Below are 20688 nucleotides of genomic sequence, written 5' to 3' on the forward strand. Positions count from 1 at the left end.
GTAGCAAAATAAATGTCTCCATTTTGAATGTCTGGGGTTGCCTGAAATTTCTAATAATTTATAAAAAAAAAAAAAAAATTAAATTAAAACTTACTAATAAAAATTTACATTATATCATCTAAATGTTGTCTAAAATTAACGTTTATTTTGAACATAGTATAGCAAACTATTACATGATCAAAAACCAATTAATTTTAGCAAAATAAATGTCTCCATTTTGAATGTCTGGGGTCGCCTGAAATTTCTAATAATTTATAAAAAAAAAAAATTAAAAATTAAAACTTACTATTAAAAATTTACATAATATTGTCTAAATGTTGTCTAAAATTAATGTTTGTTTGCAACATAGTATAGCAAACTATTACACGATCAAAAACAAATTAATTGTAGCAAAATAAATGTCTCCATTTTGAATGTCTGGGGTTGCCTGAAATTTCTAATAATTTATAAAAAAAAAAAAATTAAATTAAAACTTACTAATAAAAATTTACATTATATCATCTAAATGTTGTCTAAAATTAACGTTTATTTTGAACATAGTATAGCAAACTATTACATGATCAAAAACCAATTAATTTTAGCAAAATAAATGTCTCCATTTTGAATGTCTGGGGTCGCCTGAAATTTCTAATAATTTATAAAAAAAAAAAAATAAAAATTAAACTTACTATTAAAAATTTACATAATATTGTCTAAATGTTGTCTAAAATTAATGTTTGTTTGCAACATAGTATAGCAAACTATTACACGATCAAAAACAAATTAATTGTAGCAAAATAAATGTCTCCATTTTGAATGTCTGGGGTTGCCTGAAATTTCTAATAATTTATAAAAAAAAAAAAAAAAAATTAAAACTTACTAATAAAAATTTACATTATATAGTCTAAATGTTGTCTAAAATTAACGTTTATTTGGAACATAGTATAACAAACTATGACATGATCAAAAACAAATTAATTGTAGCAAAATAAATGTCTCCATTTTGAATGTCTGGGGTTGCCTGAAATTTCTAATAATTTATAAAAAAAAAAATAATAATAAAATTAAAACTTACTAATAAAAATTTACATTATATAGTCTAAATGTTGTCTAAAATTAACGTTTATTTTGAACATAGTATAGCAAACTATTACATGATCAAAAACAAATTAATCTTAGCCAAAAAAAAAAAAAAGTCTTTGTTTTGAATGTCTGGGGTCGCCTGAAATTTGTGATGTTAAAATGGGGTCACGAGACCAAAAAAGTCAGAAACCACTGCATTAGTGAATTTGTTAAAGTTATAAAATTGAATTCACTTAGAAAATATTCCAACAGGATTGGATTGGAGCTAAATTTATATTGTTATTACTGATTTATCAATTTTATTAGCTTATAGTTTTATTTTTTTGTTTTACTTTGAGGAATTGACTAGTTTAGTATTAGTGTATCATGTATCATGTTTTTTACTCTACATAAAACTTTGCATACTCAAAACTTGAATTGACTTCAACTGCAAAAATACAAGGTTTAATTTAATGTGAAAATGAAAATGAACATAGCATTTACATGACCTTGGCTGGTTTTTATTTAGTATTATAGTAATACTTTGAGAATACCAAACCATAGATACTGTATTAATAATTATTTTCATTTAAGACATTATTTTTTTACTATTCACCACTTGCAGTTTGATCAATACTCTGAAAATGTGTACAATAATCTACTAATTTACTGTGAAAATCCTGTAAACATACACATTTTCCCATCAACCTCAGCTGTTCCATATGGACACAGACATGTTTAAAGGGACATAGAAAAAAAACAACATACTTTAAGTGTTAAATACACATGTTGGTTTGTTTTGGGAACAGGTGGGTGCAGTCAGAGACCCCCCTGATCAAACCCAGGATGAAGGCTTGTCTGGTACCAACAGCTGCCAGACCACACCCCCAATACCTGTTCCTGCTATTGTCAAGGTCAGCACAGTTTTACACTATTATTATTATTATTATTATTATTATTATTATTATTATTATTATTATTATCATTATTATTATTAGTGGTAATAGTAGTAGTAGTAGTAGTATAATACACTGTTGTCCATAAAGTGGTAATAAAATATTTTTACCATTTCTCATGAAATGATCATGACTTATGTTTTTCATGTGTGATTTATTCTTGGTGGATAAACTGTAACTGTCATCATTGCACCAGGTCAAAGGTGAATACTGATGTGTATAAATAGTAATAATAAAAAAGGAATGTGTCTGAAAGCAAAATTTTTTCCAACTTTATGGGCAACAGTGTATATATTTCATTATTTTGTCTATCTAAAAGAAGTAAAGAAGTAAATATTAACCCTATAACGCCAAATGTGTCATATTTGATACATGAGTTTTGAAGCCCTCTACTTGATCAGAGTGACAACCTGACGTATACAATTAGATACATGCAATACACGGATAATCCACCAGGGGGAGGAATTCGTTCACCAGAGGCCTTTCCACTGACACTACGAGACTGTCATGAACCCTTTCATGCATGAATTATAAGAACCTTAGTCAATATTTTTTTCTTGAGTGTTTTTATTCCTCTTTAGGCATGAAAAAAGCAATGCAATTTTTTTTTTTTTTTTTTTTTTTTTTTATTAACCTATTTTTCATGGAGTTACAAAAATGTCCACTCAGCTGGACACTATGAGTTTAATTTTTGAAGCAAAGAAACATGTATTTAAAACTCATCATCAGAAAGTGATATACTGTGAGAAAACTATGAAATAAAAACATTTTTAATGCCGCTAATCTGATGTTTTCTCACATTTTATCATACTCTAATACTAGTTATTACTCAGTTGATGAAGATAATATCCTCCTGAGACCCAGGAAATTGACAATTTTAGCTTTTTTACACTAAAGAATTGTCTTGTTTGGAAAGTGCATAACACAACAGTTTTTTTCAGATACATTTTTAAAATCATTTTTATCTATTTATTGATTTTTTTTAATGGAATGTCCTTTGTAATGGACAGTATTTTTTAAGTTAAACTGTCAAACTTTTGTACCCTATAGAGGAAAAAATGCATTGCTGGGTCTCAGGAGGATATGCAAAAAAAAAAAAAAAAAAATTGTTTCAGAAAACTGTTAATGACAGTCTAATAACAATTAGCAATTGATTTACACTAAAACATGTTACTGCAGATCAGGTTTATCAAGAACAGCAACGTTACAATAATTGTATGAATGGCAGTGTTTGAGATGATGCATAAGTGTCCACTGTGTTGGCTGATATGGAACTGAAACAACAAAAGCCAGGAATATACAAGAGAACAGCTGGAGAAGAACTGTCCACTGGAGTGACCACTATGCATGAAAGGGTTAATAAGGAAGGAGGCAGAACTTTACCAATTTTGAAAAGGAATTACCAATTTGTTAGACATGTTTGCATTCTATTATGTTTTTGTTTGTTCAAAAATATTAATATTTGAGCACTGAGACCCAGTGTATCAAATATGATACAAAATTGGAAATCATACAGGGTGGGGAAGCAAAATTTACAATGAACATTTAGTTGTTTTTTCTCAGCAGGCACTACATCAATTGTTTTGAAACCAAACATATATTGATGTCATAATCATACCTAACACTATTATCCATACCTTTTCAGAAACTTTTGCCCATATGAGTAATCAGGAAAGCAAACGTCAAAGAGTGTGTGATTTGCTGAATGCACTCGTCATACCAAAGGAGATTTCAAAAATAGTTGGAGTGTCCATAAAGACTGTTTATAATGTAAAGGAGAGAATGACTATGAGCAAAACTATTACGAGAAAATCTGGAAGATACTATTGAAGAAGAATGGGAGAAGTTGTCACTATTCCGAATATTTGAGGAACACTTGCGCAAGTTTCAGGAAGCGTGTGAAGGCAGTTATTGAGAAAGAAGGAGGACACATAGAATAAAAACATTTTCTATTATGTACATTTTCTTGTGGCAAATAAATTGTCATGACTTTCAATAAACTAATTGGTCATACACTGTCTTTCAATCCCTGCCTCAAAATATTGTAAATTTTGCTTCCCCACCCTGTATATGGAAACTGATATTTGAAAAAAAAATTTGGGGTTATTCAGAAGGACCCATAAAGGCTCCAGTTTCAAAGAACTGGAATTTTCTGTTTTTAATGGTACAGGCTGTACAGGGTTAAAATGTATACTGGGTCACATTTTACAATAGTTAATGTGTTTAATGTGCAAAAAAAATCCATTCAAGATCAATTTTGTGATCAAGTTTGGTGAAATATAATTTAAAGCTCTACCGTGATGTCTTGAAGTTACAATTAAATCATTTTTGGTGCCATCCAATCTCAACAGTCAAAGACTTCAGACAAGAACCGGCACAAGAAGCCCAAAGATGTGAAGCCTAAGGTGAAGAAGCTCAAGTACCACCAGTACATTCCTCCAGATCAGAAGGCTGAGAAGTCTCCTCCGCCCATGGACTCGGCCTACGCCCGCCTCCTCCAGCAGCAGCAGCTCTTCCTGCAGCTCCAGATCCTCAGCCAGCAGAAACATGCGCACACACACCCACAGACGCAGCAGAACCAGCAGCACACACACACTCCGCAGGCCCAGGCCCAGCAGAGGCAGCCGGCGTTCAGCTACCAACCCCATCCATCCACCCAGAGCCAGAAGTAAGTGCCAGTCATGGAGGAAGTGTGTGAAATGTTTGGTTTGAACAGGAAATTACTGTTATAAAGAGCAACAAGTTCCATTTAAGGCCTTATTGAACTCATAAAGATCCAAACTGCCACTGGCGATCAAAAGCATCTACTGATCTAAAATGTTAAACAAGTGTCTCCATCCAGTGTCATTAATCAAACAGTCACAGTTTTTATGTTATGTTTGTTAGATAAAGCCTTTTTGTCTTTTCCTAATGATGGTTTTGATTGTCATGATGTTATTCAACTCTATTTACATGTCACAATAACCAACTTAACCCATACAGAAAGGCCCACTGCTACTTTTGTGGCAGTTCTCAAATGAATTTTTCTCTATTTCTACCTTTTTTAACTCATTTATCACCAGTTTTTTTCATAATATTCCTCTGTATTTTGCATTTTTGGGTGTAAATCATGTATTTTCCTATATGTAACCCTTTCATCCATGAATTATGAGAACGTGATTGAGATTTTTTTTTTTTTTTTTCCTGAGTGTTTTTATTCCTCTGTAGGCATTCAAAAACAATGCAATTGAAAAAAAAAATTCTGAACCTATTTTTTATGGAGTTGCAAAAATATCCACTCAGCTGGATGCCATGCGTTTAATTTTTGAAGCAAATAAACATGTATTTACTGATGTACTGTGTGAAAACTATGAAATAAGTACATGTTTAATGCTGTGAATTGGATATTTTCTCACATTTTAACATACTCTAATACTAGTTATTACTCACTTCATGGAGATAATATGCAAAAAAAAAGCACCTTTTTTGTTAAAAAAAAAAAACAAAACTGTTAATTACTGTATAATAACAATATCAAACAATTGCTTTACACTTAAACATATCACTGCAGATTAGGTTTATAAAGAACAGCAGATTTACAGTAACAGTATGAATCTGTATGGGATGATGCATAAGTGTCTACTGTGTTGGCTGATATGGAACTAAAACAACAAAATTGATGAATATACAAAAGAACAGCTGTAGAATATTTGACCACTATGTATGGAAGGGTTAATTCACAGATCATGTAGATGTTCATGAAATCTCAGAGTAAATTAAAAGTTAATTATATCAAAACACAGTTAAATGAAGAAAAGCAAAGATATTGCTAGCACAATATAAAAACATACATCACCATCCATTGTCATTGATCCAACTCCGTGGGTTTTACTGGTGAATCAATGTTGTAGAAGATGACGGTGTTTCCATGGTAACTACAGAGCCTCTGAACGTCCAAATGGATCATATCTGATGATCATGAAAAGATGACAAACTGTTTTTTACACCAGTTATTTACTTGTATTGATAGGATTAATGGATCAACAGGTACTAAATATTTTACATCAGTAGATACCAAGGTTATTATCATTAATGAAAACGAATGAAATGACAAAAACTAAAACTGACAAAACATTTTCGTTAACTGAAGTAAATAAAAACTACAATTAAAAGAAAAAAACGATAACTAACTGAAACTGTATTGTGTGCTTACAAAACTAACTAAAACGTATAAAAATTATGGATAAAATTCCCTTAGTTTTCATCTTTGTCAATATTGATATAGAACATGTGATAGAACATGTGAAAATTTCATCTCAGATCAGCAGTATAAGAGAGATATAGAAGTCAGGAGGCCAACAGTGAAAGTATGGAAAGTTTCATTTTCGTTTTCACATAAGTGACGTTGTGTATGGATCACACCCCTACCTACATTACCCCTTCCAACCTGCTATAGGGAATGTATCCATGGTACTGTAAATATGTTTGTGTCTCTGCTCAGTCAGAGTCGCCCTAACCCCACCCCCAAATAAAACCTCACTTATTTCTATGAATAGAATGGAAGATAAAATATATGAAAAAACTGAAACTAATACTAAAACTAAGCATTCAGAAAAAACAACTAATAAAAACTAGCAAACCTGCTCTAAAAACTAATTAAAACTAACTGAATTAGAGAAAAAAAAAAAGTCAAAAGTAAATAAAACTAAACTATAATTAAAAATCCAAAACTATTAGAACCTTGGTAGATACTTCTGGTTGGAGGTGGATGTTTGGGTCTTTATGGGTGAATGAACCTTCACCCTAGGAACAACCTTTTTAAGGCTTTTAAATGTTTTTGTGACTTCATGTGACTAATCCTTCTTAACTGTCCTATTTCAGAGGAGGAGCTGGTGAGCAGCTGTCAGCCTGTAGCTCCAGCGGTCCATCCAGCACAGTCAACAGTAACTCGTCCTCTCCAGTGAAGAACACATATCCAAACCAAAGCAACATCTCATCCGTCAAACCTGGGCCCCTGCCGGCCAATCTGGATGACCTGAAAGTAGGTGGAGATGGGATCCAGTTCAGATGAAGCTACACTTTCATGGAAGTTCATCATCTGACATGTTTCTTGTGTTTTGCTGAACAGGTATCGGAGCTGAGGCAGCACCTTCGGATCCGTGGGATGCCAGTCTCCGGCACCAAGACCGCCCTCATAGAGAGACTGCGGCCCTTCAAAGACTCCAACGCTGGGTCCTCACCATCAGGCTCATCTGACATCACTACTGTGACCTTTCCCGTCACTCCCACCGGGTCCCTGTCCTCCTACCAGTCCCCGTCCTCCTCCAGCGCCCTGTCCCAGGGTGGATACTACCCGTACCCCAGCACCTCCTCCAGCCCCCCCATCTCTCCGGTCTCCTCGGACCTGTCCCTCAGCGGATCGCTCCCCGACAGCTTCAGCGACGTGCCCATGTCGTCGCCCACGCAGTTCAACCTGCAGCCGTCTCCGGCCCAGCTCAGCATGGAGGACGGCCTGGGAGGGGGAGGTCAGAGGTCAGGGGAGGGGGGAGGCATGGACGGCCTGGAGGCTGAGAAGGACAAGATGCTGGTGGAGAAGCAGAAGGTGATTGAGGAGCTGACGTGGAAACTGCACCAGGAACAAAGACAGGTGGGTGATCCTTTCAGACAAACTCACCTTCTGACATCCACCTGGTGCAATCAGTTACTGCTTTAGGCCGTTAACTGAAAGGTTGGTGGTTTGAGCCCGCCCAGGGACACTCAGTGGCCAACCTGTTTCAGTCACTGCATTTGTAAGTAGAGCTGGTAGACTCAAACATATTATTGTCTTCTGCTCACATTGTGCATATGTCATATCCCTTCATTACCTCCACCAAGGAGGTTATGTTTTTGTCAGCGTTGGTTTGTCTGTCTGTGTGCAATATAACTCAAAAAGTTATGGATGGATTTGGATGAAAATTTCAGGAAATGTTGATATTGGCGCAAGGAACAAATGAGTAAATTTTGGTGGTGATCAGGGGTGGGGGGGACACAGGGGCCCACTTGCCTGCAGTATCCTCTAGAGTCTGTTAGAAGTTAGGTCAGAGGTCTGCACTGTCTTTTCTAGAAAAGCACTCACGTTAGGGTTAGAGTTAGGGCCAGGGTTAGGGTTAGAGCTAGGGTTAGGGCTAGGGTTAAGGTTAGGGTTAGGGTTAGGGCTAGGGCTAGGGTTAGGATTAGGGCTAGGGTTAGGGTTAGGGTTAGAGCTAGGGCCAGGGTTAGAGGGTTAGAGGGTTAGGGTTGGGGTTAGGGTTAGAGTGTTAGGGTTAGAGTGTTAGGGTTAGGGTTAGGGTTAGGGTTAGGGTTAGGGAGGGTTAGGGTTGGGGTTAGGGTTAGAGTGTTAGGGGTTAGGGTTAGGGAGGGTTAGGGTTAGGAACAGGGATGAAAACCATGATGGCCCCGTTGAGGATGACCCCTTTTGATTTTGACGCCAAACGGAAGGTCATAGAGAAATGAAAGCTGGACCTACCCCCCCTGTTTTGGGGGCGGGCTTTCCATTGGTGCCACCCTTGTTCACGTGTGACTTCCGGTTCCGGAGATATAACCGGAAGTAATTTTATTTTGCATGTATCTCGGGAACGGAAGGTCGTAGAGACACAGGACCAAGACTGGCGTATTCAGCGACCCCAAATTAGGTCAGACGGATCCCACTCCTGAGTTTCTACGACCTTCGGTTCCCGAGATATTCCGGGTCAAAGTTCGCCATAGACATATAATGGGCAATATGAAAATGTGAAAATTTGACTGTGGACCTCAAAAAATACCATATAGAAATGTGATAGGAGCATGTTTTAGGCCATTTGGAGTTGATTGGACCCTACTTTTAGAGGAAAATTTTTCAAAAATGTCATGAAAATTTGGGTTAGGGTTAGGTGTTAGGGTTACGGTTAGGGTTAGGGTAAGGGTTGGGTTAGGGTTAGGGTAGGGTTAGGGTTAGTGGGTTAGGGTTAGGAGTTAGGGTTAGGGTTAGAGGGTTAGGGGTTGGGGTTACGGTTAGGGTTAGGGTTAGAGGGTAAGGGTTAGGGTGAGGGGTTAGGGTTAAGGATTAGGGTTTAGGGTTAGGATTAGGGTTAGGGTTAGGGTTAGGGTTAGGGTTAGGGTTAGGGTTAGTTAGGGTTAGGGTTAGGGGATTAGGGTTAGGGGTTAGGGTTAGGGTTAGAGCTAGGGTTAGGGTTTAACATACATCGGTTTAGCTTTGTTTGAGGGCTTATGATCATTTGTCTTCACCTGGAGCACTTTCCAGATGTTTATAAAAGTGTTCTCCGAAATTTTCTCGGTGGTCTGGATATTTGGAGCTGAGTCTGATTGTCCTGGAGTTAGGGTTAGGGTTAGAGCTAGGGTTAGGGTTAGAGCTAGGGTTAGGGTTAGAGCTAGGGTTAGGGTTAGAGCTAGGGTTAGGGTTAGGGTTAGGGTTAGGGTTAGGGTTAGGGTTAGGGTTAGAGCTAGGGTTAGGGTTAGAGCTAGGGTTAGGGTTAGAGGTAGGGTTAGAGCTAGGGTTAGAGCTAGGGTTAGGGTTAGGGTTAGAGTTAGAGCTAGGGTTAGGGTTAGAGCTAGGGTTAGAGCTAGGGTTAGGGTTAGGGTTAGACCTAGGGTTAGGGTTAGGGTTAGAGCTAGGGTTAGGGTTAGAGTTAGGGTTAGAGCTTGGGTTAGGGTTAGAGCTAGGGTTAGAGCTAGGGTTAGGGTTAGAGCTAGGGTTAGGTTTAGGGCTAGGGTTAGGGTTAGAGCTAGGGTTAGGGTTAGAGTTAGAGCTAGGGTTAGGGTTAGAGCTAGGGTTAGAGCTAGGGTTAGGGTTAGAGCTAAGGTTAGGGTTAGAGTTAGGGTTAGAGTTAGAGCTAGGGTTAGAGCTAGGGTTAGAGCTAGGGTTAGAGCTAGGGTTAGGGTTAGAGGTAGGGTTAGGGTTAGAGCTAGGGTTAGAGCTAGGGTTAGGGTTAGGGTTAGGGTTAGAGTTAGAGCTAGGGTTAGGGTTAGAGCTAGGGTTAGGGTTAGAGCTAGGGTTAGACCTAGGGTTAGAGTTAGAGCTAGGGTTAGAGCTAGGGTTAGAGCTAGGGTTAGGGTTAGAGCTAGGGTTAGGGTTAGAGTTAGAGCTAGGGTTAGGGTTAGAGCTAGGGTTAGAGCTAGGGTTAGGGTTAGAGCTAGGGTTAGGGTTAGAGTTAGAGCTAGGGTTAGGGTTAGAGCTAGGGTTAGGGTTAGGGTTAGACCTAGGGTTAGGGTTAGGGTTAGACCTAGGGTTAGGGTTAGGGTTAGAGCTAGGGTTAGGGTTAGAGCTAGGGTTAGAGCTAGGGTTAGGGCTAGGGTTAGGGTTAGAGCTAGGGTTAGGGTTAGAGTTAGAGCTAGGGTTAGGGTTAGAGCTAGGGTTAGAGCTAGGGTTAGGGTTAGAGCTAAGGTTAGGGTTAGAGTTAGGGTTAGGGTTAGAGTTAGAGCTAGGGTTAGAGCTAGGGTTAGGGTTAGAGGTAGGGTTAGGGTTAGGGTTAGAGCTAGGGTTAGAGCTAGGGTTAGGGTTAGGGTTAGAGTTAGAGCTAGGGTTAGGGTTAGAGCTAGGGTTAGGGTTAGAGCTAGGGTTAGGGTTAGACCTAGGGTTAGGGTTAGGGCTAGGGTTAGGGTTAGAGCTAGGGTTAGAGCTAGGGTTAGAGCTAGGGTTAGGGTTAGAGCTAGGGTTAGGGTTAGAGTTAGAGCTAGGGTTAGGGTTAGAGCTAGGGTTAGGGTTAGGGTTAGGGTTAGGGTTAGAGCTAGGGTTAGGGTTAGAGTTAGGGTTAGAGCTTGGGTTAGGGTTAGAGTTAGGGTTAGAGCTTGGGTTAGGGTTAGAGCTAGGGTTAGAGCTAGGGTTAGGGTTAGAGCTAGGGTTAGGGTTAGACCTAGGGTTAGGGTTAGGGCTAGGGTTAGGGTTAGAGCTAGGGTTAGAGCTAGGGTTAGAGCTAGGGTTAGGGTTAGAGCTAGGGTTAGGGTTAGAGTTAGAGCTAGGGTTAGGGTTAGACCTAGGGTTAGGGTTAGGGTTTAACATACATCGGTTTCGCTTTGTTTGAGGGCTTATGATCATTTGTCTTCACCTGGAGCACTTTCCAGATGTTCATAAAAGTGTTCTCTGGAATTTTCTCGGTGGTCTGGATATTTGTAGTTGAGTCTGATTTTCCCGGGGTCGTATATTATACAGAATATTGATCAAATAGGTTAATGTGCGCTTTCTCTCTGTCGTAGTCTGTATCAGAACTGACTTGTGGTCTTCACGATCATGCTTTTAGGTTGAAGAGCTTAAGATGCAGCTTCACAAAAGGAAACGCTGCTATGGGGCCACACAGGACACCATCCCCCCTCCATCTCAGTCCCACCACCCATCCATGCACCAGCATACTCCAGCCATGATGGGCCAGCACTTCTTTGGGGTGACCATTAAACAGGAGCCCATGTCCCTGTCCTCCAGCTGTCCTCTGTCCTCTCCAAAACAGCTGAAAAGTCCTCCTGGGAGCTGCATGGAGGATCTGGGACACTGCAACACTCAGCTGTCCAATATGGGGGCCCCTGGTGGGACGCAATGTATGGACGCAGCCCCTTCGTCTGGAAGCCCCTCCACTATGTCGGCGTTCCTCAGTCCACAGTGTTCACCACAAGACTCCCCCATCGGAAAGCCTTCCAGTAGCCCCCAGCCTTCATCTCCTAATAACCCCTACCTGCTGTCGCCTGGGCTGGGGAGGGACGGCTGTGGACACGCCCATCAGCAGGGCAACGCCAGAGCACGCACCATGCAGGTAGGACACAAGTGAAGAAAGAGCTGAACACAAAGTGCATGTGAAAAAAAACTGTTGCATCATGTTGTTTCCAATCAAGGCAAGTCTGTAATGTAAAAAATGACACTTTTCTGAAGCATCCAACCACATGAGCAGCTGTTTAGAAAATGAGTTCATTAACTGAACCGTTACCTACACTGACCTCTCCTGAAGAAGTGCAAGGCTGCCATCAAATCAGACAGAAACCTTGGTGACGGGAAGCTTTTAATGCCACATAATTGATGATATGTCCAAAATAACCAATTGACCACCATCTAGATCATTACTGACCACCATCTAGATCATTACTGACCACCATCTAGATCAGGGGTCACCAACCTTTTCTCTTCTGTGAGCTACTTTTACCAAATGAAGTTGCCGGAGGGCTACTCTAATTTAGCAGCATTTATTTACATAGCTATTTTTCATACATACACATATTTTGTATCATATGTTTGTGCTCTTCATTTATTTTATTTATTTATATATCTTTGTTTTAACATTTACAACACTTAAAAAGTGGTAATATGAAACTATTGTTTTACTTTAATGAAGAAAATCAAAAGTAGAAAAAGACAAATACAAGCATTTGCATGCTGTATTCCTAAATATTTTAATACTATGTCAAAAATTATGAAATGGAAAAATCCTGCATATTTTTATAGAATTACTAAAAACAAACAATACACACCTGTCCTCACTGATGATGGGGAACAGTTTTCCTCCAAATTTAATGATGTGTCCAGAATAACCGTTTTTGGAGCACATACTATAGCCTTACTAACTGACCACCAGAAGGTTTTGATTTTTTTTTTTTTTTTTTTTTTTTGTAGAATAAAGTCTTGAAACACCTTTAAGACCTCAGGGAACCATTGGAACGCCCTCAGTGATGATGGAGAAAACTGACCATTTTTGGAGCACATACTATAGCCTTACCAACTGACCACCAGAAGGTTTTGATTCATTTTTGTTAGAATAAAGTCTTGAAATACTTCTAAAAACATCAGGGAACCATTGGAACGCCCTCAGTGATGATGGAGAACACTTTTTCTCCAAATTTTATGATGTGTCCAGAATGACCATTTTTGGAGCACATACTATATAGCCTTACCAACTGACCACCAGCAGCTTTTAATATATTTTTCTTAGAATACAGTCTTGAAACACTTTTAAAACCTCAGGGAACCACTGGAACGCCCTCAGTGTTGATCTAGAACAATTTTTCTCCAAATCTGAAAACGTGTCAAAAATGACCATTTTTGGAGCACATACTATAGCCTTACCAACTGACCACCAGAAGCTTTTAATATATTTTTCTTAGAATACAGTCTTGAAACACTTTTAAAACCTCAGGGAACCATTGGAACGCCCTCAGTGATGATCTAGAACAATTTTTCTCCAAATCTGAAAACGTGTCCAAAATGACCATTTTTGGAGCACATACTATAGCCTTGCCAACTGACCACAAGATGCTTTAAATGATTTTTTTTTTTTTTTTTTTCAGAATAAAGTCTTGAAACACCTTTAAAAACCTCAAGGAAGTACTTGATTGACCACAGTAATAATCTAGAGCACTTTTTATTCAAATTTCAAAATGTGTCCAGAATGACCATTTTTGAAGCACATACTATAGCCTTACCTACTGACCTCCAGAAGCTTTTAATATATTTTTCTTAGAATACAGTCTTGAAACACTTTTAAAACCTCAGGGAACCATTGGAACGCCCTCAGTGATGATGTAGAGCACTTTTTCTCCAAATTTTATGATGTTTTTAGAATGACCATTTTTGGAGCACATACTATAGCCTTACCAACTGACCACCAGAAGGTTTTGATTCATTTTTTTTATAATAAATCTTGAAACACTTTTAAAAACATCAGGGAACAATTGGAATGCCCTCAGTGATGATGTAGAGCACTTTTTATTCAAATTTGAAAATGTGTCCAGAATGACCATTTTTGGAGCACATACTATAGCCTTACCAACTGACCACCAGAAGCTTTTAATATATTTTTCTTAGAATACAGTCTTGAAACACTTTTAAAACCTCAGGGAACCACTGGAACGCCCTCAGTGATGATCTAGAACAATTTTTCTCCAAATCTGAAAACGTGTCCAAAATGACCATTTTTGGAGCACATACTATAGCCTTACCAACTGACCACAAGATGCTTTAAATGATTTTTTTTTTTTTTTAGAATAAAGTCTTGAAACACTTTTAAAAACATCAGGGAACCATTGGAACGCCCTCAGTGATGATGGAGAACACTTTTTCTCCAAAATTTATGATGTGTCCAGAATGACCATTTTTTGAGCACATACTATAGCCTTACCAACTGACCACCAGAAGCTTTTAATATATTTTTCTTAGAATACAGTCTTGAAACACTTTTAAAACCTCAGGGAACCATTGGAACGCCCTCAGTGATGATCTAGAACAATTTTTCTCCAAATCTGAAAACGTGTCCAAAATGACCATTTTTGGAGCACATACTATAGCCTTACCAACTGACCACCAGAAGGTTTTGATTCATTTTTTTTATAATAAATCTTGAAACACTTTTAAAAACATCAGGGAACAATTGGAATGCCCTCAGTGATGATGTAGAGCACTTTTTATTCAAATTTGAAAATGTGTCCAGAAAGACCGTTTTTGGAGCACATACTATAGCCTTACCATATGACCACAAGATGTTTTTAATGATTTTTTTTTTTTTTTTTCAGAATAAAGTCTTGAAACACCTTTAAAAACCTCAAGGAAGTACTTGATTGACCACAGTAATAATCTAGAGCACTTTTTATTCAAATTTGAAAATGTGTCCAGAATGACCGTTTTTGGAGCACATACTATATTCTTACCTACTGACCACCAGAAGCTTTTAATATATTTTTCTTGAATACAGTCTTGAAAATCTTTTAAAACCTCAGGGAACCATTGGAATGCCCTCAGTGATGATGTAGAGCACTTTTTATTCAAATCTGAAAATGTGTCCAGAAAGACCATTTTTGGAGCACATAGTATAGCCTTACCAACTGACCACAAGATGCTTTAAATGATTTTTTTTTTTTTTTTTAGAATAAAGTCTTGAAACACTTTTAAAAACATCAGGGAACCATTGGAACGCCCTCAGTGATGATGGAGAACACTTTTTCTCCAAAATTTATGATGTGTCCAGAATGACCATTTTTGGAGCACATACTATAGCCTTACCAACTGACCACAAGATGCTTTAAATGATTTTTTTTTTTTTTCAGAATAAAGTCTTGAAACACCTTTAAAAACCTCAAGGAAGTACTTGATTGACCACAGTAACAATCTAGAGCACTTTTTATTCAAATTTGAAAATGTGTCCAGAATGACCATTTTTGGAGCACATACTATAGCCTTACCAACTGACCACCAGAAGCTTTTAATGTATTTTTCTTAGAATACAGTCTTGAAACACTTTTAAAACCTCAGGGAACCATTGGAACGCCCTCAGTGATGATCTAGAACAATTTTTCTCCAAATCTGAAAACGTGTCCAAAATGACAATTTTTGAAGCACATACTATAGCCTTACCAACTGACCACCAAAAGCTTTTAATATATTTTTCTTAGAATACAGTCTTGAAACACTTTTAAAACCTCAGGGAACCATTAGAACGCCCTCAGTGATGATCTAGAACAATTTTTCTCCAAAGCTGAAAACGTGTCCAAAATGACCATTTTTGGAGCACATACTATAGCCTTACCTACTGACCACCAGAAGCTTTTAATATATTTTTCTTAGAATACAGTCTTGAAACACTTTTAAAACCTCAGGGAACCATTGGAATGCCCTCAGTGATGATGTAGAGCACTTTTTCTCCAAATTTTGTGATGTTTTTAAAATGACCATTTTTGGAGCACATACACATTTTTGGAGCCTTACCAACTGACCACCAGAAGGTTTTGATTCATTTTTTTTAGAATAAATACTGAAACACTTTTAAAAACATCAGGGAACCATTGGAATGCCCTCAGTGATGATGTAGAGCACTTTTTATTCAAATTTGAAAATGTGTCCAGAAAGACCGTTTTTGGAGCACATACTATAGCCTTACCAACTGACCACAAGATGCTTTAAATGATTTTTTTTTTTTTTTTAGAATAAAGTCTTGAAACACTTTTAAAAACATCAGGGAACCATTGGAATGCCCTCAGTGATGATGGAGAACACTTTTTCTCCAAAATTTATGATGTGTCCAGAATGACCATTTTTGGAGCACATACTATAGCCTTACCAACTGACCACCAGAAGCTTTTAATATATTTTTCTTAGAATACAGTCTTGAAACACTTTTAAAACCTCAGGGAACCATTGGAACGCCCTCAGTGATGATCTAGAACACTTTTTCTCCAAATCTGAAAACGTGTCCAAAATGACCATTTTTGGAGCACATACTATAGCCTTACCAACTGACCACCAGAAGCTTTTAATATATTTTTCTTAGAATACAGTCTTGAAACACTTTTAAAACCTCAGGGAACCATTGGAACGCCCTCAGTGATGATCTAGAACAATTTTTCTCCAAATCTGAAAACATGTCCAAAATGACCATTTTTGGAGCACATACTATAGCCTTACCAACTGACCACCAGAAGCTTTTAATATATTTTTCTTAGAATACACTCTTGAAACACTTTTAAAACCTCAGGGAACCATTGGAACGCCCTCAGTGATGATGTAGAGCACTTTTTATTCAAATTTGAAAATGTGTCCAGAAAGACCGTTTTTTGAGCACATACTATAGCCTTACCAACTGACCACAAGATGCTTTAAATGATTTTTTTTTTTTTTAGAATAAAGTCTTGAAACACTTTTAAAAACATCAGGGAACCATTGGAATGCCCTCAGTGATGATGGAGAACACTTTTTATTCAAATTTGAAAATGTGTCCAGAAAGACCGTTTTTGAAGCACATACTATAGCCTTACCTACTGACCTCCAGAAGCTTTTAATATATTTTTCTTAGAATACAGTCTTGAAACACTTTTAAAACCTCAGGGAACCATTGGAACGCCCTCAGTGATGATGTAGAGCACTTTTTCTCCAAATTTTATGATGTTTTTAGAATGACCATTTTTGGAGCACATACTATAGCCTTACCAACTGACCACCAGAAGGTTTTGATTCATTTTTTTTATAATAAATCTTGAAACACTTTTAAAAACATCAGGGAACAATTGGAATGCCCTCAGTGATGATGTAGAGCACTTTTTATTCAAATTTGAAAATGTGTCCAGAAAGACCGTTTTTGGAGCACATACTATAGCCTTACCAACTGACCACCAGAAGCTTTTAATATATTTTTCTTAGAATACAGTCTTGAAACACTCTTAAAACCTCAGGGAACCATTGGAACGCCCACAGTGATGATCTAGAACAATTTTTCTCCAAATCTGAAAACGTGTCCAAAATGACCATTTTTGGAGCACATACTATAGCCTTACCATATGACCACAAGATGTTTTTAATGATTTTTTTTTTTTTTCAGAATAAAGTCTTGAAACACCTTTAAAAACCTCAAGGAAGTACTTGATTGACCACAGTAATAATCTAGAGCACTTTTTATTCAAATTTGAAAATGTGTCCAAAATGACCATTTTTGGAGCACATACTATATTCTTACCTACTGACCACCAAAAGCTTTTAATATATTTTTCTTGAATACAGTCTTGAAAAACTTTTAAAACCTCAGGGCACCATTGGAACGCCCTCAGTGATGATGTAGAGCACTTTTTCTCCAAATGTTATGATGTTTTTAGAATGACCATTTTTGGAGCACATACTATAGCCTTACCAACTGATCACCAGAAGGTTTTGAATCATTTTTTTTTTAGAATAAATCTTGAAACACTTTTAAAAACATCAGGGAAGCATTGGAATGCCCTCAGTTATGATGTAGAGCACTTTTTATTCAAATCTGAAAATGTGTCCAGAAAGACCGTTTTTGGAGCACATACTATAGCCTTACCAACTGACCACAAGATGCTTTAAATGATTTTTTTTTTTTTTTAGAATAAAGTCTTGAAACACTTTTAAAAACATCAGGGAACCATTGGAACGCCCTCAGTGATGATGGAGAACACTTTTTCTCCAAAATTTATGATGTGTCCAGAATGACCATTTTTTGAGCACATACTATAGCCTTACCAACTGACCACCAGAAGCTTTTAATATATTTTTCTTAGAATACAGTCTTGAAACACTTTTAAAACCTCAGGGAACCATTGGAACGCCCTCAGTGATGATCTAGAACAATTTTTCTCCAAATCTGAAAACGTGTCCAAAATGACCATTTTTGGAGCACATACTATAGCCTTACCAACTGACCACCAGAAGGTTTTGATTCATTTTTTTATAATAAATCTTGAAACACTTTTAAAAACATCAGGGAACAATTGGAATGCCCTCAGTGATGATGTAGAGCACTTTTTATTCAAATTTGAAAATGTGTCCAGAAAGACCGTTTTTGGAGCACATACTATAGCCTTACCATATGACCACAAGATGTTTTTAATGATTTTTTTTTTTTTTTTTCAGAATAAAGTCTTGAAACACCTTTAAAAACCTCAAGGAAGTACTTGATTGACCACAGTAATAATCTAGAGCACTTTTTATTCAAATTTGAAAATGTGTCCAGAATGACCGTTTTTGGAGCACATACTATATTCTTACCTACTGACCACCAGAAGCTTTTAATATATTTTTCTTGAATACAGTCTTGAAAATCTTTTAAAACCTCAGGGAACCATTGGGATGCCCTCAGTGATGATGTAGAGCACTTTTTATTCAAATCTGAAAATGTGTCCAGAAAGACCATTTTTGGAGCACATAGTATAGCCTTACCAACTGACCACAAGATGCTTTAAATGATTTTTTTTTTTTTTTTTAGAATAAAGTCTTGAAACACTTTTAAAAACATCAGGGAACCATTGGAACGCCCTCAGTGATGATGGAGAACACTTTTTCTCCAAAATTTATGATGTGTCCAGAATGACCATTTTTGGAGCACATACTATAGCCTTACCAACTGACCACAAGATGCTTTAAATGATTTTTTTTTTTTTTCAGAATAAAGTCTTGAAACACCTTTAAAAACCTCAAGGAAGTACTTGATTGACCACAGTAACAATCTAGAGCACTTTTTATTCAAATTTGAAAATGTGTCCAGAATGACCATTTTTGGAGCACATACTATAGCCTTACCAACTGACCACCAGAAGCTTTTAATATATTTTTCTTAGAATACAGTCTTGAAACACTTTTAAAACCTCAGGGAACCATTGGAACGCCCTCAGTGATGATGTAGAGCACTTTTTCTCCAAATTTTGTGATGTTTTTAAAATGACCATTTTTGGAGCACATACACATTTTTGGAGCCTTACCAACTGACCACCAGAAGGTTTTGATTCATTTTTTTTAGAATAAATACTGAAACACTTTTAAAAACATCAGGGAACCATTGGAATGCCCTCAGTGATGATGTAGAGCACTTTTTATTCAAATTTGAAAATGTGTCCAGAAAGACCGTTTTTGGAGCACATACTATAGCCTTACCAACTGACCACAAGATGCTTTAAATGATTTTTTTTTTTTTTAGAATAAAGTCTTGAAACACTTTTAAAAACATCAGGGAACCATTGGAATGCCCTCAGTGATGATGGAGAACACTTTTTCTCCAAAATTTATGATGTGTCCAGAATGACCATTTTTGGAGCACATACTATAGCCTTACCAACTGACCACCAGAAGCTTTTAATATATTTTTCTTAGAATACAGTCTTGAAACACTTTTAAAACCTCAGGGAACCATTGGAACGCCCTCAGTGATGATCTAGAACACTTTTTCTCCAAATCTGAAAACGTGTCCAAAATGACCATTTTTGGAGCACATACTATAGCCTTACCAACTGACCACCAGAAGCTTTTAATATATTTTTCTTAGAATACAGTCTTGAAAAACTTTTAAAACCTCAGGGAACCATTGGAACGCCCTCAGTGATGATCTAGAACAATTTTTCTCCAAATCTGAAAACATGTCCAAAATGACCATTTTTGGAGCACATACTATAGCCTTACCAACTGACCACCAGAAGCTTTTAATATATTTTTCTTAGAATACACTCTTGAAACACTTTTAAAACCTCAGGGAACCATTGGAACGCCCTCAGTGATGATGTAGAGCACTTTTTATTCAAATTTGAAAATGTGTCCAGAAAGACCGTTTTTTGAGCACATACTATAGCCTTACCAACTGACCACAAGATGCTTTAAATGATTTTTTTTTTTTTTTAGAATAAAGTCTTGAAACACTTTTAAAAACATCAGGGAACCATTGGAATGCCCTCAGTGATGATGGAGAACACTTTTTATTCAAATTTGAAAATGTGTCCAGAAAGACCGTTTTTGGAGCACATACTATATACTTACCAAATGACCACAAGATGTTTTTAATGATTTTTTTTTTTTTTTTCAGAATAAAGTCTTGAAACACCTTTAAAAACCTCAAGGAAGTACTTGATTGACCACAGTAATAATCTAGAGCACTTTTTATTCAAATTTGAAAATGTGTCCAGAATGACCGTTTTTGGAGCACATACTATATTCTTACCTACTGACCACCAGAAGCTTTTAATATATTTTTCTTGAATACAGTCTTGAAAATCTTTTAAAACCTCAGGGAACCATTGGAATGCCCTCAGTGATGATGTAGAGCACTTTTTATTCAAATCTGAAAATGTGTCCAGAAAGACCATTTTTGGAGCACATAGTATAGCCTTACCAACTGACCACAAGATGCTTTAAATGATTTTTTTTTTTTTTTTAGAATAAAGTCTTGAAACACTTTTAAAAACATCAGGGAACCATTGGAACGCCCTCAGTGATGAT

General features: G+C 37.0%; 1 protein-coding gene across 6 annotated transcripts in view; it reads left to right on the forward strand.

Moving 5' to 3' along the window:
- Positions 1-20688, forward strand: part of LOC115410092 (myocardin-like) — a 466879-nt gene that overhangs the window by 431253 nt on the left and 14938 nt on the right. For all 6 annotated transcript variants that reach the window (XM_030121535.1, XM_030121534.1, XM_030121533.1 and 3 more), the window contains 5 exons: positions 1851-1955; positions 4349-4665; positions 6858-7017; positions 7105-7623; positions 11249-11752. In XM_030121535.1, coding sequence (XP_029977395.1) covers positions 1851-1955; positions 4349-4665; positions 6858-7017; positions 7105-7623; positions 11249-11752 — 1605 coding nt within the window. The remainder of the gene's footprint in view (positions 1-1850; positions 1956-4348; positions 4666-6857; positions 7018-7104; positions 7624-11248; positions 11753-20688) is intronic.

Source organism: Sphaeramia orbicularis, chromosome 19 (assembly GCF_902148855.1).
Source record: "Sphaeramia orbicularis chromosome 19, fSphaOr1.1, whole genome shotgun sequence".
NCBI lineage: Eukaryota > Metazoa > Chordata > Actinopteri > Kurtiformes > Apogonidae > Sphaeramia > Sphaeramia orbicularis.